This window comes from Physeter macrocephalus, chromosome 15, assembly GCF_002837175.3.
Source record: "Physeter macrocephalus isolate SW-GA chromosome 15, ASM283717v5, whole genome shotgun sequence".
Taxonomy (NCBI): domain Eukaryota; kingdom Metazoa; phylum Chordata; class Mammalia; order Artiodactyla; family Physeteridae; genus Physeter; species Physeter macrocephalus.
In genome coordinates, this window is record NC_041228.1 from 26,517,713 (window position 1) to 26,544,387 (window position 26,675).

Here is a 26,675-nt window from a genome sequence, read left to right on the forward strand (position 1 = left end):
GTTGATGTGCAAATAAACCAAAGAATGGACAAGCTGTTAAGGGCAATTCAACTGCAGGGTACTGTTTCTGGATAAACTGTTTGAACTTCCCTGTTAATCTAGTTCCATTAAATTTGATACCCTGGAGTGTAAGGAAGCATCTAGAGAATGTTGAAATTACTTAAATAGGGTAGCACGTCTATGTCAGGAATATATCTTGCTGACATTACAAGGAAACAAAAGGGAACAAGATACTTTTCATATAGCAGGACTTATTTTTATCAATCCCTCTTGGCAATTTTGATTACAACTGTATCCAACGGGACACATCTCACTGAGAAACATGAGTGAATGTGAGTATGAGTGTGTGTGTGGGTCTACTTGGCTCCAAAATCACAATTACTTACTTGAATACAATTTGAACTAGCAGTCAACCAGTAAATCACATATAAATGAAACATCACCAAATTCTAAAGTTAAAAGGTTCTTTCCTTTTGAAATCATCCACATGGACTCTGCCTCCTTTTTTGTGAGAAGAGGACATTTTATATGGAACAGATGGGCTGGTGGCTTTGTGACAAGCCAACTTCAGCAGTTCTTTGGTGGGTGTGGGGCAGAAAAGAATATGTACTCTGGCTCGGATGTGCCTCTCTGTGCTTCACTTCTGTTGGCCTGAGTATTTCTTAATGTGTCTATGAGAAAGATGGAGAGTCAACCATTACAAGTTAGGAGAAAGAGTAAAGAGCTATCCCTCATGTGGACCTGGGGCATTCTATTCTGAGTTAACCTTCGCTGAGAACTTTCTGTGACCCAAGCCTTGTTGCACGTTCTCTATGAACATTGTTTCCCTTAATTTTGACCATCATGGCAATAAGGCTTATGGCAATAAGACTGGTACAATGATCATTTCCCTTTTATATTATGTGAAGTACAGGTAGTACTCAGTTATGTGAAATAACTGAGGCTCAGGGGAAAAAAAAAAACTGGTTCAAGAACTCACAGCTCAACTGGGATTTAAATCCAGGTCTCAACTCTACAGAAATGTCTCCAGCTTTATACAAATGGAATATATTGTTTGGGTCTTGTAAACAGGTATATTAGGTCCTGGCTAGGTATGTGGTTATTACCTGAAGAGTTTACCACCGACTTCTTTAGTTTGATGCATGCACTAAGATGCATGATTAGTGACATACAAATTAAATGAGATGAGGATTTTGTAAGAACTCATCTGCTGTACAGAATAGAGCAAAAACTCTTCAAACTATCAAACATTACTAAGGTATAACTGAGTCTTGAAATATATTTCAGGAAATGAGTTATTAGGCTGTTTGTAACAGCTAACTTTTAAAAAAGAAACTACATGCTTTAAATTATCAGTTCTGTTCCTTACATTTAGTTTAGTTCAAATGCTAACATATGCGGGTACAAACTCATTGTGGATGATAATAAAAAACATTTGCAATGGAGAAGACAGGATTCCATGTTAGTCAAGGCCGTGCACAGGCAAATCTGACGCTACCTTCCTAGCCCTCCCCAACTCCCTTGGTCTGATGGACAAAAAGAATGCAGCCCACAGAGAGGAGATAGAATTCTGGTACCCCGCCCCCTTCCTGCAAATCTGAACCAGTAACTGGAAAGTGCGAGAAAGGGAGAAGTGAAGAAGGGATCCTCAGGAGGCACCCAGGTGACTCTCAATTCTCCAGGCATTGCCCTTTCCTTCAGGTAACACCCTCACCGTCACCGTCACCACCACCACCACCACCATCACCAGGCTCACCGTCACTGTTATGGGCTGAATGGTGTCCTCCCCAAATTTGCAGGTTGAAGCCCTAACCCCCAGTACCTAAGAATGTGACTGTATTTGGAAACGGGGCTTTTAAAAAGGTATTTATGCTAAAATGAGGCCCTTAGGGTGGGCCCTAAACCCAATTTGACTAGTGCCCTTATAGGAGGAGGAAATTTGGACACAGGCACAGAGAAAAGACTAGGCAAGAAAACAGGGACAAGACAGCCATCTACAAGCCAAGGAGCAAGGCCTCCACAGAAGCCAGTCCTGCTGACACCTTGATCTTGCACCTCTAGCTTCCAGAATTGTGAGAAAGTACACTTCTGTTGTTTAAGCCCCCCAGTCTACGGTATTTTGTTATAACAGCCTGAGCAAACTAATACGATCATATTTACCACCACCACCACCATCAGCAGCAAGAGCGGCAGCATCTTGCCCATTAGTATTATTTTTATCACTATTGACTAAAACAAGCATGTAATGACTCTTTTCCTGAGTTCTGGGCACCATGTTAAGCGCTCATATCTATCAGTTCATTTAAATCAGTGAGGTAGACGCCATTATTACCCCATTTTCCAGAACAGGAAACTGAGGCTCGGGGCCCTGGGTCTTGCACCTAATAAGCAAAGGACGCTGAACTCAAGCCCAGGTCCATCTGACTCCAAATCCTGAGCTTTTTTTTTTTCTTCTTCGTCTTACTTCTCTCTGCCTCTGATTAAGATTAGAGTTTTAGCTTTGTCGTTGCTTTTTTAAAATTAATTCATTTTTGGCTGCATTGGGTCTTCGTTGCTGTGCACGGGCTTTCTCTAGTTGCGGCGAACGGGGGCTACTCTTTGTTGTGGTGCGCGGGTCCCTCACTGCAGTGGCTTCTCTTGTTGCAGAGCACGGGCTTTGGGTGTGCAGGTTTCAGTAGTTGTGGCACGCAGACTCTAGAGCGCAGGCTCAGTAGTTGTGGCACGTGGGCTTAGTTGCTCCGCGGCATGTGGGATCTTCCTGGACCAGGGCTCGAACCCGCGTCCCCTGCATTGGCAGGCGGATTTTAACCACTGTGCCACCAGGGAAGCCCTACGGTTCTAGTTTAAGAAAGAGAATTCCTCAGAAATATCAGCAGAGTTGGCCTTCTCTAAGAAGAGACGGTTTGTAAATCTTTTAAGTTTTGTTTTTAAAATTACCTGTCAAAAACATTCTTTCCAACTACCTCTGTCCTTCATTTCCCCCACCCCTTCACCAAATGTTCCTGCTAGCCTTCCTCCCAGGATCTAATTCTCCACAAAGAAAATGCATTTATTACAGGAGGAACCAGCCAATTAAAAGGATCATAAGCTATTTTAAAGTTTTGCATGGATACCCGGCCCGTCTAGAGGAGCTACCCTCAATGCATGGTCCTGTAGAACACACCGATTACGTGAAACACCTGAGATGTTCCATCCCAGATATCTACTGATGGTGCTCTGTGCCTGGGTCAGATAGAAAAAATGAACATAATGGAGAGAACATTTGCCTATTTCAATTTCCTGTCTATTAAGCATATATCTGATTTGCACATAATTATGTTTAACTACTTTATGTTTAACACATCAAGTTTTCGTCACTGAGAGAATTCATGGATTCCAGACTAGAATATTTTCTCTAAGTCACTCAGTATAACTGACATTACCTTGGAATTTAACCACAAACACAAATTCCTTTGAAATGCTTAAGAAAATTGGCTTGCTCTTCAGGCCATTTCTTTTTTCTTTTGCCTCTCTGTTCTTTGATGCCTTGTACCATGGGTATGTGCTAATTTCTTGAATGGGTGAGATAAATGGCTTATTCTCAGAGCAAGCCACGTCTGATTTGTACAGAGAATGTTTATAGTTACATCCTGTGATCCCAGAGGCACTTTATTTCGAAAACAAATGGTATTTATCTATTTTGAAGAACAATTGTGCTTCTTCACTGTGGACTTCACTCTTTAGTTACAAGTTTGTTTGGCTTCAGCTTTAACAGTAAAACTCTGCACTGGGGATCTCAGGTCCCTTTATAAAATATCAGCCGTATCTTCGGCTCACCTAAGAGAAGGGGGAAACCTTTGCTTGCTCAGTCCTGGAAATGCAAGCTTTTAGAAACTAAACAGCTTTTCTTCAGCAAGGAGCCCTAAAAATCATGTGGTCCAATCTCCTTTTTACACATTTGGACACTGCGGCCCGGGACAGTCAAGTGACAGTCACCCCTGTGTCGTGTGGCTCACTCCATCGCTTTGTTCAGGTCCCTGCCCAGAGCTCACCTCATCACAGAGTCTCCAGGAACCAGCCTATCTAGAATATACCAAACATCCTAGTACCCTCCATATCCTTCCCCTGTATTTAAAAATATATATATTATTTATATGCATTTATTATCCTTCTTTCTCTACTAGAATGAAAATAGTTTTTCGTAAGTTTTGTGTACTGCCATATCTCTAGAAACTGCCTCACAGTGGATGCTCAGTAAATACGTATTGAATGAATAAATGAAGCCACTGACGGCAGCAGAGAATCCTGGGGCTGACTAGCTGTCAGCCTGACTAACGTGAACAGTGGCTCTCATTTCCCCCACAGTCCTCCTCTCCCCCAGTCCAAACAGCACCAACGGCGAACACCTGCTGATGTTTACTACGCTTCAAGCAATGACCTCACACTTTACCTGAATTAACTAATTTAACCCTAACAATAAACCCTACCAGGTGGGTATGACTGTAGCCCTATTTTCCAGGTGAGAAAACTAAGGCGTAGAGAAGTTGAGCAACTTGCTCAGGGCCACACAGCCTGTAGATGGTGGAGCCGGCATTCAAACCAAGGTAGCCTGGCTCCAGAGCCCTCACACTTAGCTATTCTGTTCTACTGCCTCTTTCGGAGGGTAGGGGGCACCCAGGCCTATGAACTCCATACTTGCTTCACCCCTTCCCCAAGTGAACGTTGGAGGTGGCCAGAGGGTCACTATGCTTCTTTCACAAAGACAAAAAAGGAAGCTCAGCTAGAGGAAAGAAAGGGTGAAGTCAGAGGCTTTACAGCTAAGAGGACAGATTCATGAAGGGGCGGCAGGGTGCGAAGTGGGCGACGCCTAGCCTGATCCTCAGGTGAGCACACAGGTGGGTGAGGGAAGGAGAGAGCACGGAGGGAAGGCGCCGGGCTGCATGAGGGCGTCGTGACCAAGCGAGGTGAGGTTGGGAAAAGTACCAACTGTGAATCACTGTAAAAACCAACCAAACGAAAAGCACTCACTGAATAAGCATAAAATCGGAACGCACAGTAATCCAGGTGGTTCTAGAGAAACATAAAGTACAGGTCAGTCGCCCGTGTAACGCGTCTTAACAATTACAGAGCAGGAGGCGGGAGGCGGGCCTACTTGCGTGAGAAAGAGGACCGCTTGCTTCCCGCTGCAGACATGGGGACCTCAGGAGCCGAGATGCTGCCCGTGCTGCTCGAGGAGCTAAAATCGGCTTCGCTCCCTGAAAAACAAAGGGGGAGAGAAGCATGAAGGAAATGAAACCCGAGAACACGCTGGCCCGTTCCCTGCCCTCCGACGTCCCCGGCTCCCCGCGTTTGCACACGGACTCAGCAAGTGGCCGGGCTCCAGCGCCCCCAGGCTCCCAGCGTTTTCCGCAAAGCAGACGAGAGAAGGCGCAGGCATGAGGGCGTCGTTTCCTAAGCACAGCTTGGGAGCACAGTGAGGCAGCTTGCATAGATGCCGGCTTCCTGCAGGGGAGTAGCGGTGACCCGGGTCCGGCCCAGTGCCAGCCTCTCCCTGTGCGCCAGCACTCCCGAGAACATCAACGTGCCGGCCCGGAAAGCCTGCTCGTCACCCCCAAAGGAGTTTTTCCCAGAGAGTTTATCTTCAGGCTTTGTAGTCGTCTAGCCGTACTTGACTTTGGCACGTTAGGGTCTGGAGATAAGCAACCGTCTAGAAGCTGTCATGGGGAAAGCCTGGGCTCCAGATAACAGCTCCAACCGGCGCTATCTGATGATCCACCTTCTCTGGCTGCAGCTGCAGTTTTTCTATGAAGAACAGAACCTTAACAAATAGCAGGAACTGAACATTTCCAAAGAGAGGGGAAAAAGTTCACAGTGACAGTGACAGAAGCTGTGAATGAAATTGAAATTTGAATAGTTTTGGGGGTGAATGGAGGGGTTTATTAGTTTACAAATATCACGTTACATTTGAGCACAGACTAGAGTTCAGTGTGTAATTGGAAACATGCTGTGTGGTAGAATAACTAATATAAATTCATTTTTAACAAAAAAAATACATAGTTCTGAAATAGTAATAATGAAAACATTCCATGGATTGCCTGGGGAAGTGCAGGGGCATGGAAGAGGTAACAGAACAACAGGAAGAAGAGAACCAGGGTTTCTTTGGGTTCTTTTGTGGTACGCGGGCCTCTCACTGCCGTGGCCTCTCCCGTTCCGGAGCACAGGCTCCGGAAGCGCAGGCTCAGTGGCCATGGCTCACGGGCCCAGCCGCTCCGCGGCACGGGGGATCCTCCCGGACCGGGGCACGAACCCGTGTCCCCTGCATCGGCAGGCGGACTCTCAACCACTGCGCCACCAGGGAAGCCTTTTTTTTTTAAAGAAGAAATTCCAGTTGTTTTTGGAAAAATCAATCTGATAGGTACACAATTTTATTTGACCTTGTTTCTCAACTCCTATGCCACAATTTGTGACTCTTCTGGTCTAAAACCCAGAGCCAGATCACATTTCTGAGTTGAGGAAAATATGAATCATCTAAATCCCTTGCATTTCTAACAAGCAGTGATCAGTAACCATCATTTATTGATGATCACAAGTCTTTATCGAGAGCATACTAGGTTCCAGGCCCTGTTCAAAATTCTTTCTATACTTTGTATCTGTTAATCTTGACAGCTTTGTAAGGCAGATATTGATCTCACTCTTCTACTACTGAGGAAACCAAAGGTGATTTATTTGTCCAAGACTTGTGGGTGATGAATCCTGTCCAGGACCAAATCCCATAATACCCCTGTGATAACATGTCCTCAGGAAGGCAGTGGTTAGAAGCAGGGGCAGGAGAGGTTCCTCCATAAACTGCCATCTCCCCCACAGTCAAGATGAGCCACAGGGACGAGATGCAGCCAGACCAGCCCACGGGTGGACAGGTGCTCTCACTAATGGGGTGTTTCAGTGTTGCTGGAGGGGAACGTCAGTGACAGCAAGGCAAAGAGAGAGAAAAATCCCTTCCCTGGTTTCTAGGACCTCTCAGGAAGGTCAGCCTCTTCTGGGAAATAGATCAAGAAGGACCTCTTAGTGCAGATGACAGCAGTGAATCCCAACTCCCGCCGAATTCTGGGAGGATTAAGGTAGCAATTTATCAGAACCGGGACTGGCTATTCCTTCTGGATTTCAGAGACTTTGTCTAATGATGTAATGAACTCCCAGAAGCTCCCTGAACCTAATTAGTTGCCTCTGAGTAATGTGTTGGCTAACCTGTAGTATTTAACAGTCTCAAGGACTCATGATTGGTAGTGCTATCCAGGAACACACTAGTCCTGACAGCCTAATTCAACCAGCCTTGTCTGCTAGTACATTACCGGGTTGGTTATTAAATGATAAAGGTGGACAGTTTTCAAAAACAGATCCTGTGGTTGCCGCCACCAGGTGTAAGATACTACTTTCTAATGTAAAATTATTACTCCGAAACACCCAATTTTCACTCTTTAAAAGGTATGCAAAAATCCATCAATTACAATTTAACTGCCTGCATAAAAACGGAAATTCTAGAACAGAGACAGACAATTGCTGAAAATCCACTGTTACCTCACGATGCCTCTGATCTGCAGTAATTATGTACCCTGAACTGAAGGGACAACTTTGTTCTAAACTTTACTGCTCCTGGCACTTCAATATATTGACTCTTTACCGTTCGAGTACTATGACAGTGAAAAATGTATATGCTACTTAACTATTTCTGTTTATGATTTTTAAAAATAGAAACTATTTCCAGTTTGCTTATTGCCATGTAAAGTCCATGCACTCTTTTTAAGGGATACACAGAAAAGTCAGTTTTACTGGGTGATCTGAATATTTTCTCCCCATTTACTAAGAAAACTCAGAAGAAGGCTGGAGGCCTGAAAACCTCTTATTTATCTATTATCTGGCAACAAAGACACCGGGAAGAAGAGGCACTCCTTAATGCATTTCCTTTAAACAGTGTATGCAACTAGGTGATTGTCATGGGTGCTGTATGTAGGTCAATGCCCTTTTGGGTTACTAGAATCATACAAAGAGAGTTCCTAACCTAAAAACATAGGCCCTGAGCCAGACAGCCCAGGTTCAAACCCCACCTCTACTGCTTGCTAGATGGAAGACGTAGGCACATTACTTCACCTCTCTCTGCCTCAATTTCTTAATCCGTGAAATGGAGATTGATGATCATAGCACCTGCCTCGTAGGGTTATTGTAAGCAATGAATATCTATCTGCCATCGTAGAAAAACACCTGATCTGTTGTAAGCTCTCAATAAACGTTAGCTGTTATTATTATTCTGCAGGGGTTAAAAAGACAACTTTTATTATACTATACATCTCCTTTGTGGAAAATTTAGAAAACAGCAACGATGCAGAGGGAAAAATATAGTCTGTAATTCCATCACCAAAAAATAACCTTTGGGCATGTAACTATTCAGCATTCATACTTAATACATTATTATGTAACCTAATTGTTTTTCTTTTAATATGTGAATATCTTTAAAACATGGCACATTTTGTTTTATTAAATCAATGAATATGTAGGCTATGTCCAATTTTTCTATCATTAGAAGCAAAAACTATGTCCAATTTTTCTATCATTAGAAGCAAAAACTATGTGCCAGAAACCATCCTGAGCATCTTTTACATATTAATTCATTTATTTCTCATGACAGGACAGACCCTATGAGGTAGGGACAGCTAAGGCAGAGAAGTTGAGTGACGCTCACCAGGTGACACAACTAATAAGAAGTAGAGCCAAGAGGGAAACCAGGCCGTCTGACCCCAGGGTCCATGCTCTTTTTTTAAAAAAATTATATCTTTTTTTTAAGTTAATTAATTATTTTTGGCTGCGTTGGGCCTTCGTTGCTGCACGCGGGCTTTCTCTAGTTGTGGCGAGTGGGGGCTACTCTTCGTTGCGGTGCACGGGCTTCTTGTTGCAGTGGCTTCTCTTGTTGTGGAGCACGGGCTCTAGGTGCACGGGCTCAGTAGTTGTGGCTCACAGGTTCTAGAGCGCAGGCTCAGTAGTTGTGGTGCATGGGCTTAGTTGCTCCGCGGCATGTGGGATCTTCCCGGACCAGGGCTCGAACCCGTGTCCCCTGCATTGGCAGGCAGATTCCTAACCACTGCGCCACCAGGGAAGCCCAGGGTCCATGCTCTTAAACACGGGCTTAATGGCTATCCTTGGGCATACAAATTTACATCCTTGTTTGATTATTTCCTTAGAATAAATTCCTAAAAGTAGAATATTTAAGCCATAGTATATACTCATTTTAAGACTTTTAGTATATATATTCCATAGGGATTTTTTGGATGGCATTAGCCGAAAGCAGTTTTGGTGGACAAGGAAGTGTTTGCCCCCATCTGCCCGTGTGTAGACACCTGGTTGGTAAATCTCTGATGCCACAGGGAATACTTCGACAGAGCACAGGAAACAGTATTTGGCCATTGAAGAGCTGTGCTTGAAAAGCTGAAGGGAATTTAAAAATATGCATATCCAAGTCGTCCTCATCAATACTGTCTCCGATCAGCTGCTGGGGTTGGCGGAGCAGGGTTCCAGGACTAAACACGGAGGATGCACTTGATGACCTTTGTGATGTCGATATCCTGGTGATTACACACCCTGCAGCCGGCTTTCCAACTAGCAGGGAGCTACGTTTTTTGTTCAGTAGTACTGCTGGATCCTCTTGAGAGGCTTTACTTTTATTCATAACCTTAGGGTAATAAGCATTCTGTGCATGTGATGGTAAGGCCGGGAATTAGAGAAGGAAGGGTAAATGGAAACAAAAAGAATATGGGCAAAAACTGATAACTAGATGTATTTTTTAAAAACACTGCCTGTGATTCAGTCTCTTAGGACGTTATTATTTTTGCCTCCTTTCAGGAGACTGTGGATTCCTCATACATCAGAACATCACAGGCCTCTGCGAACAGAGCCATCCTGACGTCTGCGAAGCTGTATTAAGCCATCCTAAACCACTGCTTTAAATTAAGCAGCCCCAAACCTTCCTTTATCCTTTGTCACCACAAAGCTATCAAATTAATTCAGGTTTGCCACCTATATCCCCACCTCAAATAGAAGCAGCAAATTAAAAACAAAACAAAACAAAACAGTCCCCCATCAATTCATCCTCCCATCCCCTCCCCCCCCACACAGATACACAGATCTTTTATTTAAAGGTCTCTAGGGAGGAGAGAGAAGCCATTTTCACCGAAACCAAGCAGCACTATTCAGGAGCAGTGGACACGTGTAATTACAGAAGAAGCTACTCCAAGTATGTTCAGTAGCACTGACTCTCAGCTGCAGAGCTTTGGGGGCCCAGCCAAGGAATCCAAAAAATGCTTCACAGCCTAAAGAGGATTTTTATTTTAGCTTTTGCAAACTATTCCCAGAAACCCCATAGGTGTTTATCTCAGAAAAAAACATATATATATATATATATATATATATGTTTTCTTGCATATCAGAACATGTCTTTCTGAAAAATTGTAAATACCATTTCCATTTTATCATAATTTCAGAAAAGATTTACCTTCATTCTGATTGATGTCCGTACGGAGCTGCCATACAGTTAAAAGCATGTAAGTAAACATTTAAAAACAGACGTTCAGGGACTTCCCTGGTGGTCCAGTGGTTAAGACTCCACACTCCCAATGCAGGGGGCCTGGGTTCCATCCCTGGTCAGGGAACTAGATCCCACATGCTGTAACTAAAGATCCCGCATGCTGCAACAAAGATCCCACGAGCTGCAACCAAGACCTGGAGCAGCCAAGTAAATAAATAAATATTTAAAAAAAAAAAAAAAAAAAAAAAGCTCAGCCCTCACCAGGTGGTGGTAGTTGTTTAAATAAATAAATAAATAAATAAAAACAAACAGAAGTTCAAATTTAAAGTATGTAGAAGTGAATAATTTTGTACTGATAAATCTAACTATAAAACTATAAACATAAATCTAACCACATAAAAATAAAATAGTCAAAGTCAAAGACAAATAACAAACGGAAAGAAAATATTTATAACATATTTATAGACAAAGGGCTAATTTCCTTAATTTACCAAAAGCTCAAACTGAGGCAGGAGACTGATAGGCCCCCAGGGCACACGGTTTGAGTTCGTTTCTTGTGGACCAAGATGGGAATAAGAGGACAATTGAGAGAGGAGACTGGGCCCCGCCCAGATAGAAGATAAGAGACCACACAGTCCTCATTTTCAAAGTCAGGAGACCTCCCCGACTATACATGTGCAGAAAGGATCCTTGGAGGTCAAAAGGGGAGGGATGCCAACCTACCCATAGACCTCTTCGGTAGAATCCATCTTGGCTAAGAGATGCACGCACGCACACACATGGGAAAATCCTGAGATATACTAAATACAGACTTTGAACCAGGCAGATCAAAATGATTGGTCAAAGGAAACAGGGAAGAAATGCCCCATAAAAGTGATTCAAACTGCCACGAGGGCATGACTCTCTCTCTGAGTCCACCCGTGTGTCTATCCAAAAGTACTGTACTCTTTTTTTCTCTTAATAAACACTTTACTTGTTTCACTACTTTCTGTCCTTGTGGGAATTCTTTTTCTGCAAAGCCGTAGAGCCAGGGCCTTGTCACTGACCACTGGTCTAGTGGCTAGGATTTGGTGCTCTCACCATTGTGACCCGACCTCAATCACTGGCTGGGAACTGAAACCCTGCTTCAAGCTGCTGCAGGCCCAGGCCACCAGAAATCATATTAAATATCAGCCAAAAAACAAAAAACAAAAAAAACACAGAAAAATGGGCAAAGGACACGAACAGGCAGATGGCAAAGAAAGAAAAATAAACAACCAATATACCTGAAAAGCCATACAATCTCACTTATAAAATTAAAAATGTAAATTAAAAAAAGATTTTTTTTCATCAGATTGGCAAAAAAAGAAAATCAAAGTTTGATAACACTGGACTGTTAAGGGTTTGGGGCAAAACACTGATAAGATTTAACGAGTGTGTGAATTGGTGCAATGTACATAAAAAGGAAAACTATACTGCTAGGAACTTATCCTGCACATAAGCGTTCAAAAAGACAAGTAAATTGTCCTTCAATACTGACTGGTAAGTCAGGTGGTACAGCAACCTAAGAAGATACGCTGCAATCATGAAAAGGGGTGACATGAACCTGTGTGTGCTGAAGTGAAAAGATCTGGAAGACCTGTTATTAGACAAGAAAAACAAGATGCATAAGAGTGGGTGTGGCATGCTTGCTTCTGTGTAAACAATTCTTTAAATAATATATAACTTGCTACATGCATAGAACATTTTTCTTGAGGGACAAAATAGAGATTTGTTAATAATGGTTTCCCTTGAAAATAGGACAGTGAGGATATAAAGAGACTCTTATTTTCATTTTATAACTTCCTGAGCCATTTGGCTTTTCTAACCATGTGCTTATATTACCCTTGTTATAAAAATTATAAATAGGGGTACAGTGCAATTACGGGCAACTGATTTTTTTTCTTTTTTCCTTAAAAAAATCTAAAATTTTTAAAGGAAAATCATTATATAATAAAAGTAATCATGGACTTCCCTGGTGGTGCAGTGGTTAAGAATCTGCCTGCCAATGCAGGGGACACGGGTTTGATCCCTGGTCTGGGAAGATCCCACTTGCCGTGGAGCAACTAAGCCCGTGCACCACAACTACTGAAGCCTGTGCGCCTAGAGTCCATGCTCCGCAACAAAAGAAGCCATCGCAATGAGAAGCCTGTGTGCCACAATGAAGAGTAGCCCCTGCTCGCCACAACTAAAGAAAGCCCACGTGCAGCAACGAAGACCCAACACAGCCAAAAATAAATAAATTAAAAAGATAAAAATAAAAGTAATCACATCATATAGTGCAGGATTAAGAGGGCTTTGGAGTCAAGCCACTTGGGTTTGAATCATGGCTCTTCTACTAACTCTCTGGAGCTTTGAGCAAGTTGTTTACCCTCTCCCTGACTCAGTTTCTTCATCTGTAAAATAGGTATGAAGATATTAATAGTGGGTATTGCTAAGGGATTGTGGGGATTAGGCAAAACATACAAAGAAATTAGAACAGTGTCTGCCACATAGCAAGCACTCAATATATGTTAGCTTTTATTATTTCTAACTAGAATTACTGGTACAGTGGTTTGAGGTCCAGAAGACCTTTCCCTCAAAAAGCCCCACAATAGGAAATGCCTTATCTCACTCAAGTCAGGCATTTTTATAGTCACTCTTTACAAAAGGTGGTCTTCCCTCAGTGGAGAGCATGTTTCTATTTTTAACGGTGTGTGTGTGTGTGTGTGTGTGTGTGTGTGTGTGTGTGTGTGTGTGTGTACATAATACAGTATGTATAAAGATCCATGGTCCTAAAACAAACTCCCCATGGACGCCTCCAAATATCTCTAGAGTTTCCCCTGGGTTAATGCACACAGGTTTGTAGCTCAAGTATTGACAGAGGCCAGTCTCCGGAGAAAGGGAGAGAAGGAGCATGGAAGAGGAGGCACAAGAGGGCCGAAAGGTCAAAGACAGCTCCATCACGGTCACTCCTTTATCTTGGCCTGGCTCAGCCACCTGTCCTTGGCAGAAATACAGACAGTCTACCTGCCGACCAAGAAAAGTAGATGAAAGAACTGATAAGCAAAGAGGGTGTAAAGAAACTTCAAGAGGGAAGGAGGAAGTGAATGTGTCTGAGCAAGGCAAAAAGCCTATTAATCTCCCTCAGGGACTCAGGATCTAACTAGTCTCCTTCTGCCTCACTCCCCAGGAAAATTAAGACTGCACTGGCCAACCTCAGCAGAGTACGGGAAGGGAGAATAGGTGCTGTTTGGCTTCATGAATGACCACCCAGCTTCCCTGGGCCTCCTCTCGTCATTAGTAATAAATAAATAAGCGACCGTGTCAATTCACCAGAGATGGCCAAGAGGGGAATGCTAGAGAAGAGATCAATCAATTCAATCCAAGGCCAATCAGATGCTTCTGGGGTCCTCCAGCACCGCTGCCAGGCACAACCCAGAATCACCAGAAGGGGGCGCCAGCCTGCAAGTTCACACACCAACAAGCTCTACCCAAAGAAGGCTCTACAAAGCCTGGCTACACCTCTCACTAGCCATGTGCTCTTGGCCAAGTGTTTTTAACCTCTCTAACCCTTAGTTTCCTTATTATTTATGTGTGTGTATATATATATATATATATATATATATATATATATAAAGGTTAATTTATTGTTTAACAAAAATTTATTGAGCATCTACCATGTGCCATGCATCAGGCTGCTCTAGGTGGGTGATTCCTACCTTGTTGATTAGTTGTGAAGTTGAAATGAATGGGAAGTGAAATGCATGGAAAGTGTTTGATATGCTCATAAATATTAATCTTACAATTATCATTTATAATGCAATGATTTCTAAACCTTACTATGCATAAGGGTCACCTGGGAAGTTGAACAATAGTGCAGATTTCTGGGCAACACTCACAGAAATTCCACTTCAGAAGGTCGGGGGAACCCAGGAATCCGCATTTTACATAATTACGATAGATGATTTTGCAGCAGATGGTCATGGACATACTGTGAGGAGGGGCGCTCCAAAGATAAAGAGCACAGGGAATCTCTGCAGTCCAGCCAAACCGCAAGAGCTTTCTTCGACGGGAAGTGGAAGGGGAGCGAGCAGAAGTTCAGGTGGCCAGGCTGCCAACACGAGTTGATTCATTCAAGGGCAAGATACACAGGCGAGAAGAGTTTAACTTACAGAGTGATCTGTTCCCTCACAGCTCTCCAGAAGCACCTTCCTGGGCTAAATGCATTTTCAGAGGATTGGAAGGGAAGGGGGGACATACAGAAGGTACCAGTTCCAGCCGAACTCAAGCGCACACACGTTCGTTTGTAAAGCTAGTAGGATACTCAGCAGTTGGTCCATGGTTTGAAGTCCTCATACTCCTGTTTTAAAGAGGAAGGACCCAACAGCTTGGACTTGGGGGTGTCAAACATCATTCAGTAGAGAGAAACACCGCACAATCCAGCCAGCTCTCCTCTGGGTCATCTCATCAGCCCTAACCTGCTGCCTCTGGTGTGGTCAAGGTGTCCCTAGCTGACAGGCTGAGGGGCACCAAAGGAACCACACAGGCATGCGGAGCCTCCCACACTGAACAAGAATTGGGCACAGGCCCTTAAGAAGGTGGGCTTGAGGGGCAACCCTCTCGCCCACTAAATGGGTCTGGGAAGGGTTGCGTCCACAGTGGCCATGAACTTCATCTACATTGATTATCTTGGGGGTCTGGCAGTAGCAAGAGCAAATCCTCCTTGAGGAAGTTTTCACTCTTACATTGTCCTCATCTTTGATTTGTCGAATTTACTCAACTGAATTTCTCCCACTTAAAAAAAAGCCAGCTGGTGAGGCTGCTGCTTCTATTTAAGGAGAAGTGTTTATCCCGTGTTTACCAAAATGAGGTGCCTGCCCTCCGCGTCTGGCAGCAAAACCTAAATCAGGGAGAAGTAGCACTCAGGTGGCAGTGGTGGGTTCGGAGCAGGGGTGTCATCGTGGGGACAGTGGACAGGGGAGGAAGGAGATGGTGAAGGGGTGGGAGGGAGAACTGGGGACTGACATGCCACCAGCGCTACAAAGTCAGAGCAGGGCTGGGTTTTGTGTCTGGGACTCTAAGTCCAGAGTATAAGGGAGAAGGAAAGGATGGATCTTTTTCCAAGTCCCCTCATTTTCCACCCTTAGTAAGGCTGAGACAGTGCTGTCTGAAAGCAGTTTGAGACCATGGATGGGACAGAATCACCCACTTGCTAGGAAGAAGAGGACATAATTTATAATTTGCTGCAGAGACACGCAAGAGGGTTCTAAAACAGCATTTCTTTTTTTTTTTTTTTTTTTTTTAAACCTCACTCTGTCCTTAAGCACAGTTTTTAAAATTGACTCCAAGACCTAACAGCCTTAACGGCCTCCCCTCATCCTTGTCACTGCCACGGCTATGTGACGGCCTGCAGGGCACACCACTCAAGGTCTGCTCTCCGCTCACAGGCTCCTGGGGGGGGCCACCACCCACCTCCCACACTGAAGCTGCATCTCACAAGGCCTCACTCCCTTGACTTTTGCAGCAGCACTGCCCTTGCCCTTTGCTCCATTTAAACAGTCCACCAGTGGAGTTCCATCACTGGACCTTGTCAGCACTTGGCCGTGCTCCACTTCTAATATCTTGACATCCTTTCACCTTGGTTCCTAAATAATCTGTCCTTTCTCTTTCTCTCTCACATTTTCAATCCCCATGAAGTTGTTTCTCTTCACTTTTTATGAGGTAATATAGTTTAGTAGCCTCCGTTACTAGCTGTGTAACCTTGGGAAAGGCACTTAGCCTCTCTGGGCCTCACCTTCTTCTATGGAAGGAGAATGATAACAGTATCCTTCTTACAGAGCTGTTGTAAGGATTATGTAAACTAATATATGTAAAAGCATGTAAAAAGTAGTGCCTAGCACTCAGTAAGCATTTAAAAATATTGCTATTATTTTTATTTTTCTTCTCACGATCTCCCTCTCTGAATCACATCTGGGTCCCAACACATGAAAGGCCAAAATCAGGGAGAACTCGGAGCAGAGGCCAGGAGTGAGGTGAGGCTGGTGTGGGGTGTGAGTAGTGAGCAAGGATTCAAAACAAGCAAGAAAATGAACAAACAGAAAAAGATTCTGACAGGAGTGTGGTAAAGATTCTTCCTCATCCCTTTAGATTGTAAATCAACGAGTAAATCCTCAGACTTGGGCTGTATTGACTAAACTCTCCAATTTCATAGGAAAGCCTCAAGCACACTAAACAATAGAGAGCTAATCATCAAACCTTCTCGTAGGGTCTGGGTGGGGGGTCACAAATAATGCACTCAGGAGACAACATCTCCACAAGGGCAAGATTTCATCAGTTCGTATCTGTACATCCCACAGCTCTTTGCACACCTAGCAAATGTCAAGTTGAGATGCTGACCCTGTCTTCAGAAAGAGGCAAACGTCATAGGAGGAATATAAATTAGATGCTAAAAGGGGCCAACAAAGGAAAATACTATTCCCTCTTGGAAGGATTAAGATTCCATGGAGATGCCCAGTGAACTAGCTGGCCTTTGAAACTATTCACCACAATCCAAGACTGTAGCAGGAGGAGTCATAGAGATGGGCGTCCGGGGTGAAGGCAACAGCGTGTGGAGACAGCACTGGGGGGAGGGGAAGCAACCGCGGGAAAGAGGCGATAAACGCAATTCAGAAGCGGGCTAGTTTAAAATCCCTCTAAGACACAGGCCCCAGGGTTTCACTGGACACATAGATCTTTTTAATTTCTAAAATTCCTACCTTTGCTTCTCTGACAAAACATGTAAACATGTGACCTTTCTCAGACAGGTGGATATAAAAGAAAAGGAAGCATACATGTTCTTCCTACTCCAGGGATACTAAAACCTTAGTTTTGTCTGAAGTCGCTCTACTGACAATCTTTGATGATCTACTGATACCCACCCCCCCTCCTTAGTGATTTCCATTTGTAAGCTGTACCAAGTGAGACAAGAGAGCGGAGGGAGTGGCCAAGACTTCAGGTCACATAGTGCTGTGTGGAGCCCAAGCAAGGACCTAGAGAGCAGCATTGCATTATTTTCTCTGCAACCCAGAGAGCTACTTTCCCACTTGCCCCCCATGTTTAAATATTAGTTTCAGAAGCACAGAACTGGATTAATCAAATTCCTTGGTTCTTGACACACACTCATCATTAGCTCGTGTGAGACTATATTTTTACTTACTGACTGGTTTATCTACTTTTGTTTTTGTTTATTTCTTCACACTTAATATTATAATAAACGACGAAACCAGCCCCATCAAAAAAACTAGAATGTCGACACCAACTTACATCTACTTCCTCATCCTATTGCCTGTTCACCACTTCCTGCTTTCATTTTTACAAAGAACAATCACATCTATTTGTATTCCTACAAGGCAGATTTTTTTCTTGTTTTGTCTATTTTTTAGTTTTTAACAAACAGGTTATCATGATATGAATAATACTGGGGACGATTTTCACTCAAAATTATGCTGCTAAAATTCTCCATATAGTTGTAGTACATTCATTTGACTGCTATATAATAGTCCACTCTATGACCTACACCGTCATTTATGTCTTAATTCTTCTGATGATGAGAAGATGAGTTGGGTTAATTCCAGCTACTCATCTAGCTAGGTTTTCCATTCTGATAAACATCTACTTGCATTTCCAGAGGCTCAAGTCTTCCAAAGGAAAAAAATCAAAGGAGTAAATCTACTTTTATGTAATATATTCCATGGACAAAAAGAAATGCTCTGTGGATCATTTGTTTTTACACATTTGTCTTTATATCCCTTTCCCTCTCATTGTTATGGAGAATCAAGAGTTAAATGTAAAACTAGACTCTGCATTACCCTAACCCAATTTTAGGACCCAACATGCCCAAGGTGACCCTTTGTCCTAGCGTCTTTCTGACCTGGAAACCCTATAATTTCAAGAATTACCTGATGTCCTATTGGGTTCGGCTTAGGTCACTGCATGACCTAGCCCCTTAGCTTTGGCAATGAGACCAGCCCATGGACATGAGAAGCTGACCCAGAGTTACTGGACCATGCATATCACCTCACTGAGGGAGAAAACCCTTGTCCCTCATAGGGTGGAGGAAGCGGGCAGGTGGCGGCTTAACGCAGCCCAGAAGTTAGTTAAGTACCTAGTTCTAAGACCAAATGCTGGGTCTGAGTCACAGGTGAGGGACATTTCTGAGTCTTAAACCAGGCCCCACTGTTTTAGAGAACGGGGAGCTTCTGTATAAACGTCTCTATGTTAGAAAGCAACTGGCTTGGTTTAGAAATGTTAAAGGCAAAGCAAAGATGTCCATCTCCTTTCGCATCTAAGCCTCTACATGGTAGAGCTGATGTTCTGTCGCTTCAAATCATCTTTGTGAATTTGAATAACTAGGTCTGTGGAGCAGGTCTGGTAATTATAGGGTAGACTTTAAACCATCCTCTGCCCTATAGTCACCAATCATCCTCCCATTCCTCTGAGATAGTGCTTCTCAAAGTGTGGTCCCAAACAGCATCAGCATCACCTGGGAACTTATCAGAAATGCAGATTCTCAGATCCCACCCCAGACCTACAGAGTCAGCAACTCAACACTAAAGTTTGAGAACCCCTATTCTAACGCACCCTCTGACTGAGATCACTCATATATCGGCTTCCTGAATGGCCGCCTCTGAGAAACAGAGCAGCTGGCTTGACTGTGATTTAAAATATAGCTGCGGGGACTTCCCTGGTGGCGCAGTGGTTAAGAATCCGCCTGCCAGTGCAGGGAACACGGGTTCGAGCCCTGGTCCGGGAAGATCCCACATGCCGCGGAGCAACGAAGCCCGTGCGCCACAACTACTGAGCCTGCGCCCTAGAGCCCGCGAGCCACAACTCCTGAAGCCCACGTGCCTAGAGCCCATGCTCCATAACAAGAGAAGCCACTGCAATGAGAAGCCCACACACCGCAATGAAGAGTAGCCCCCGCTCGCTGCAACTAGAGAAAACCTGCGTGCAGCAGCGAAGACCCAACGCAGCCAAAAATTAAATAAATAAATTTATTTTTAAAAAAGAATAGTAAAAATAAATAAATAAAATAAAATAAAATAAAATATAGCTGCGCACCAGGGCATACATTTTGGGAATCATTTTTACATATTTCACATTCAAAATGAGTCAGCTTCTTACTTTGCTTGGCACAATACTGAGTGTTACTAGCCGTGCTTCATGAAACTGACAATACATATTTAACAGCTGTGGTTAAAAGCAGATTCTAGCATTGGTGGGTTCCAAGAGAAAATATCTGATCTTTCAGTTAACGATAGTGTGGTCTTGGTAATCGATTAACCTCTCTACCCCTCAGTTTACTCACTCTAAAAAGGGATTCCATGCCTATCGCATGGGACCATTGTGAGGCTTCAGTGACGTTATGGGGACCGCTGTAAGTGCACATTAATATTCCGCATTATTATTATTGGCCTACTTACCCCTATGTTTGGTATGTGTTGCTAAACACTAAGTTTCTCTAAGCATTCCTGCATATGGGCACCATAATTTTTTTTTTTTTTAGTACAGTAAGTCCCCTACATACGAACAAGTTCCGTTCCAGGAGTGAGTTCGTAAGTCCAATTTGTTCGTAAGTCCAACAAAGTTAGCCTAGGTACCCAACTAACACAATTGGCTATATAGTACTGTACTGTAACAGGTTTATAATACTTTTCACACAAATAATACATAAAAAACAAAGAAACAAAAAATAAAGAAAACATTTCTAATCTTACAGTATGAGTATGGTACCTTGAAAAGTACAGTAGTACAGTACAACAGCTGGCACACAGGGGCTGGCATCGAGTGAACAGGCGAGAAGAGTTACTGACTGGAAGAGAGAGAGGGGGTGGGAAATGGTAGAGCTGAAGGATCCTCAGCAACAGGAGACGGAGGGCAAGCTGCAATTGCACTCACGCCTGACGTTGATGGAACGCACGTTCGCATCTTTCAAAGTTCACAACTTGAAGGTTCGTTATGTAGAGGACTTGCTGTACCATGACTTAAATAGGAAGGTGAAGACTTTATTACATGACTAAACTCTTAATATAAGTGATGAGTTTATTACAGGTCACCTGGCTTCTCTCAGTAATGGTCAGAAATGGCTTATGATGTTCACACACTAGTCAATGTGCTTCACATGTATTCTCATTTAATCCTCACATCAAGCCCACAAAACAGGTACAGTTTTATTCCCATTTTACAGATGACAGAAGGAGAGAACAGGTAATTTGCTCAAGGTTAAACAGCTTGTATATAGTGAAGCTGGGATTTGAAGGTGGGCATTTAGGCTTGAGAAATACCACAACAGTAAATGCATCAAAATATGCCCTGAACACTAAGAACGCACACCCGCACAAAACTTCAAGAGTTGGGGAAATGTTATCTTCCCTGTAAGTGCTTGTTTGCTTGCTCTTGTAAAGGGCTTGCTGAAACCTTTGAAAATTCAGTTACAAACCATCTGCAGCAGGGGTCTTAATAAGATTATCACCCTCTGCTCTGCATCCCTTACCAGAGAGCAAACAATTAGCGAACACAGACCACACTAGCCAGGAGACAGCTCTTTTTTTTTTTTTTTTAGCACATGAACCCATGGGGCTGAGCCATTCACCTACTTTCAACAAAAGTAATAGGACTGAGTCTTCATTCTTAAATGTGAAGTTAATATATTGTGCATACACTTAAAAGATTGCCATTTTAAAACATCGAATAGATGGGGGTTTTGATGGTGTGGTCTGAGGCCCATCTGCATCAGTGTCACCTGGATACTTGCTGAAAATAGATTCTTGACTCATATCCCAGATCTGCCCACTGACATTTTCTCAAGGCATTCCTGTAATACACATTTTTACAAATGCCCAGGTGATCTTTACGACACTGAAGTTTGAGAACCACTCCAATAAATGGCCCTGGTTTTCAATACTTAATTATAGATTGCAGCCACCTACTCAAATCGGTCTGTAGTAACTCCGTGACCCGCCTGCTTCTTCTCATCCTGAACGCTCCACCCCAGGCCATGATCATTTCTTGCTGGAATTATGACACAGCCACACACTGTGTCCCAGCTGCTCTGTGTAGCCCCAAGCATTCCATCTTCCACGCTGCTCCAGAGCATAAATCTCATTAGGTGATTCCCCTGTTGAAACCCTTTAATGGTGCCCGTGTCCTTTAAGATAAAGTCCAAACTCCATAGCATGGAGTGTCCATACAAGTCCCCCATACCTGGATTATTTTCCTGTCCCTCTGGGACTGGCTAACTACTACCTGTTCTTCAGGTCTCAGGTTAGCCTGGATCTTTAACTCCTTCGGGAAAGAGATTAGAAGCCCTTCCTTTATGCTCTCACCCCACCCAGAATTTTAACGAGCATTTATCTCATTGTACTGCAACCGTCTGCAATTTCCCAGCACACTGTCAGCTCCTTGAGGACTCGTCCATTATTGCAGCCCAGTGTCTAATGCCGCATTTAACACACAGTAGCTGCTGTGGCCTTGAAAGATTTCACAACATCAAAAGTTCCTCCATACTCAGTATTTAGCAATGGCTCCTGGAAAGGCTCTCTACTGAGTTACCTTCCTCTTTCTCTCCTTTTAGGTTGGGTTGACAGCCTGGTGTTATTTACAGTTAAGATAAATATTCCCTCCAATCCTACCTACATCCCATATGCCCAAATCCCTTAAAATTCAAGTTTTCAGCCCAAAATTTAGCATGCAAAAACCATGCAGTCTGGGAAGACCTCTGTCTTGTTCATCACTGTATCGCCCACACACCAAGCACAGTGCCTGGTATAGAACAGACTCAGAAGAATATATATTGAATGAAGAGAAAGGTACTAAAAGAACTTACAGAAATAGTTGTGGAAATACTACCAGCTTTTGAGAAATCACAAAGCAAGAGAGATAGCCAGTTGGAGATGGACAAAAAGTACACAGATTATCAAAGCAGAGGAAAAAACAAATTCTGGAAATCATAAACTGCTTAGCTTGGTGTTTATCTCCAGTAAAACTGTAGAAAAGGTCCATCCCTTAATAAGGCAAGTAGAAGCCAGCAAAAGTCCACTAAGAACCTATAGATATAAAAAAAACAATTCTCACTTCCTTTCCTGACAAGAGTTATGCTTTGGGGCTGCCACATAAATCAGCTACCTGGAATTCAGTAGGCATTTAGTCACAACCCTTAGGAAAGTCTTATGAACAAAGGTGACATATGCACTGGATGACAGCACAGTTCAGGACCCAGAGGATGTTGACTAATGGACTGTCTGCCAACCTCAAGGGAAATCTCCAGTAACGTGTCACCTGGCTCCGTCCTTGCCCTTATCCTACTTTAACATGCTTTATTAATGACACGAATGAAAACACGGACGGCCTGGTGCTGACGGCAGACTAGAGATTACACAAACCTTGAAGGGATAACTAAAACAACAGATGACAGAGTCAGACAGTAACATTACTAGCCGTTGTGTACTAAAAGCCTACTTCATCAAGAACTCTATCTCTGCTATTTTCTTGAATCTAAAGACGTATGTTCTAAAGACATACAGGGTGTAGAAGAGGAAACTGAGGTTCTGAGTGGTGATGAGCCTTGCCCAAGTCACAAAGCTAGTAACAGCAGAGCTAGCCCTTCTGACTCCAGAGTTGGCTTTCTTCTTCGTCCACTCTTCATGGGACCTCGTCATCAGAATTCACAAAGATCTGAGAACTGGAAACCAAGATGATAGCATTCAATTCAGTCCATTTCAAATACGTATTGAGCTGTACACAGGCTAAGGCACTGGGAGGGGGGAAACATGGAGAAGTACAGTCCCAGGCCTCAAGGCTCCTTTCAGGAGGAGACAAGCTATAGAGACAAGCAACTAGGATACGAGAGGACATGCTGAGTGCAATACAGAGAGAGAGCACTAAGGCACCACAGAGGAGGAAGAAATACTCTCAGACAGGGTGAGTGAAAGAGGGCAGGGACTATGTCAGGGAAGAGAGACCACTTGAGATGGGCCTTGAGCAGCCGGGAGAACACGACCAACTGTTGGGGGTGCAGAGGGAAGCAGACCTTTAGTGCACGGGGGTGGCATGAACTGAAACCCAGAGGAAGGAAAACACAGGGCATATTTAGAATATACCGAACCCCTTCTTTGGCTGGAGTACAGTGATCAGATGAGAAAACGCAGCCAAAAGGGTGAGTTGTAGAGAGCTGAAGAATGTAAAGCTGTGCTAAGGGCCTTTACTCTGAAGGCATGAGGGAGCCATGGCGAGTTTTGAACGGGGTGTTCACACGAACAGAGCGATGCTTTATGGAGATCTTGCAGCAGTATATCTGGAGGAGCGACTGCAGGCTGGAAGGCAAGGCAGGTGACTATTACAGTTAGAAACTGGGCCGTAAGGGAAGTGGGAAAGAGTCCTGACTACAGAGTCCCTCACCACATAGCTCTTAGGTTCACAAAATTAACCACATAGGTTCAAAATCATTTAAAATCCCAGGTGAACTCAAGGATTTAAAACAGGAAAACCATAAAGCAAGTTAAACATTAAGAGACACCTCATCTTATGTTACACACTTGACTGCAGTTCTACCCACATAAAAGAACAACTGAATGGCGATATGTATATTTTCTGTACAACCAAAGAGCCAAAACACAAAACAGGAATGATCTCAGTCAAATGAACGGAAAAAATGTCTCTTGTATGGCCCGAGGACTATGTGAAAAACTGGATAATCTAATCAAAATGGATTGAGCTGCTCCAAGATCAATGCTACATTTACCACTGTGTAATCAATCGTTAACGCAAGTATTTTTTATTTGCAAGCACAAATGTCAATAAAATAAAAATAAACAAGCTGGGTAAATTCTGGCAATTTCTGGCATCTGTACAGAGTGTTAGAACAAAAGCGAATGGAGCAACAGAAGGCCTCGTGGGGTTTGTTTTAATTCCAACATGTGTTCAAGGAACTAAAGTGAGAATTGAGGAGGCAGGGAAAAATGAAGTCACCTGGAAATGTTTCCAGAAGACGGCCTGGCAACACAACAGAGGATTTCTGGATGAAGGGAGGGACGGGCTTGGAAGAAGGCAGGTGCGAGGCAGGTGGACCAGCTCCCGCACTCTTGCCCTGGGACACCTGAGCAAGGCCAGCGGAGCCTGGCACCTCCCAGGGAGGGGACTTCACCCAGACGCCACACTCCCACTGTGCCTTCAGAGCTGGGTGCTCGCTGGGCAGAGGCAAGGCATTCTGTGAGCCAGCTGAGCTTCCAGCAGCAAGCTCCAACAGTCACCTCACCCCACTGTTTAACCCAATGAAAACTAAACTCTCAAGCTTCTGAACGAAATGTTTTTGAAGGTCCCTCTGAAAACATTCTCTGCTGATTTTTGTGTGCTGCATAGCATTTAAAAAAAATGAAGCTCTCTCGTGATCAGATTGTACTCTGCACACAAATTATGCTCTGCATTGCCATGGATTTGTTAAATGGAACCTTCCCTAGGATCTCAACTCAAAATGACGTCTGGCACGGAGCACGCGTTCCCTGGCCAACCCTTGGCTGGCCCAGGTCCTCTGCCCCACCCCCGACACAAGTCAACTTTTAATTCAACTGTACTCGGTGTTCTCTAGTCTCTCCACCTCTCTCCTCCCCACCCCACAATGTTCTAAGAAAAGCCAAAATGGAATGGAAAAGCAGAGCTGATTATTACAAAAATATTAAGGCCACTCTCTTTAGGACCACTGGAGAGTGTTTGCATGGTGATAAAATGAGGAGGGTAAGTAGGAAATGGTAGTTTGGAAGTATCCCCAAACAATTAAACAGTATGTAACTCATTCCTGTGACCTGCTTCTATAAGCACCCTAAAGAGACAAAACCAACAAGGCTCAAAAGGAACAAACCCACTAAAACTGAATTCCAATATCTCCTTGGTGTAGAGCATCACAAGAATATCTTCTAGGCTCTAGCAGGGCATATCCATCTGTTCACAAATATCTAGTACGGACCTACTAAGTTTTAGGCCCTGTGCTAATTATGGAGAGCACAAAGGCAAATGGCTCCATGTTTAAATTTTACCCCTGTGCTCCAACATATTTTTAGGGACACATACCTAAGGTGGTAAGAATTATTTTTAAAATGCAAGGAAGTGATAAAACACACATTTGAAGACAGTAGTTACCTCTGGGGAAAGGCAGAGAATGGGATCTGGGAGAGCACACAGGCAGCTTCGGTGGTGGTAATTCTTGAAGTGAAAGGTGGGTCACAGCGTTTGCTTTATTGTTTGTTATACTGCATAGCTTACGTGTATGTTAGATCTGTTCTTTATCTGCGTCATATTATATACATAATATTTTAAAAGAAACAATGCAGCATAAATAAATTTTAAATAAAAAATAAAATGGGGGTGTGGAAGAAGGAAGAAAGGAAGGAAGGACGGAAGGAAGGAAGGAAGGAAGGAAGGAAGAAAGGAAGGAAGGAAGGACGGAAGGAAGGAAGGAAGGAAGGAAGGAAGGAAAAAGGGAAAGAAGGACGGAAACAAGCATGGTCCATGTCCTAAAGAGGCTCACATACTAATAGAGGAAAGAGCCATCTAAAAAATAAGTATTAAATACAACATGGTAACCATGACAATAGAATTTTTTTAAAACTCTAAGGAAGTACACAGTACTAAAGTTAACAGCAATGGCATATAAAATTCAGATCCCCAAGTGTCTTTGCACTTAAAACCGAGTTTTACCCTTTATAAGTGTCAATATAGCATTACTTCCCCTGGGACTCTTTTCAGAACCCCAAAGTCTGGGTTCCATGGCCCTCCTCTGTGTACTCATGGGACCTGGTACTTCCCCCAGAAACATATCACATCACACATGTACATGGAGCCCTTGGTTTACTGTTGTATTTCGGTGCCTGGCTCACTGGCTGGCACATCAATAGTTGCTGAAAAAACAAATGAGTAGAAGCAACTGACAAAGGATTAATCTCCAAAATATACAAGCAGCTCATGCAGCTCAATATCAAAAAATCAAACAACCCAATCCAAAAATGGGCAGAAGACCTAAACAGACAATTCTCCAAAGAAGATATACAGATTGCCAACAAACACATGAAAGGATGCTCAACATTACTAATCATTAGAG

The 26,675-nt window shown here is 43.4% G+C and overlaps 1 protein-coding gene across 11 annotated transcripts in view; it reads right to left on the minus strand.

Annotated features, from left to right (window-relative positions):
• The window catches only part of SYBU (syntabulin), a 72,916-nt gene that overhangs the window by 6,803 nt on the left and 39,438 nt on the right, over positions 1 to 26,675 (minus strand). For 5 of the 11 annotated variants that reach the window (XM_028500804.2, XM_055091272.1, XM_028500805.2 and 2 more), the window contains one exon: positions 5,132 to 5,234. In XM_028500804.2, the coding sequence (XP_028356605.1) occupies positions 5,132 to 5,234 (103 nt within the window). Of the gene's footprint in view, positions 1 to 5,007; positions 5,050 to 5,131; positions 5,235 to 5,340; positions 5,676 to 20,320; positions 20,400 to 26,675 lie in introns of those variants that run through there. The other 6 variants (XM_028500798.2, XM_055091273.1, XM_028500799.2 and 3 more) reach the window with 3 other exon arrangements.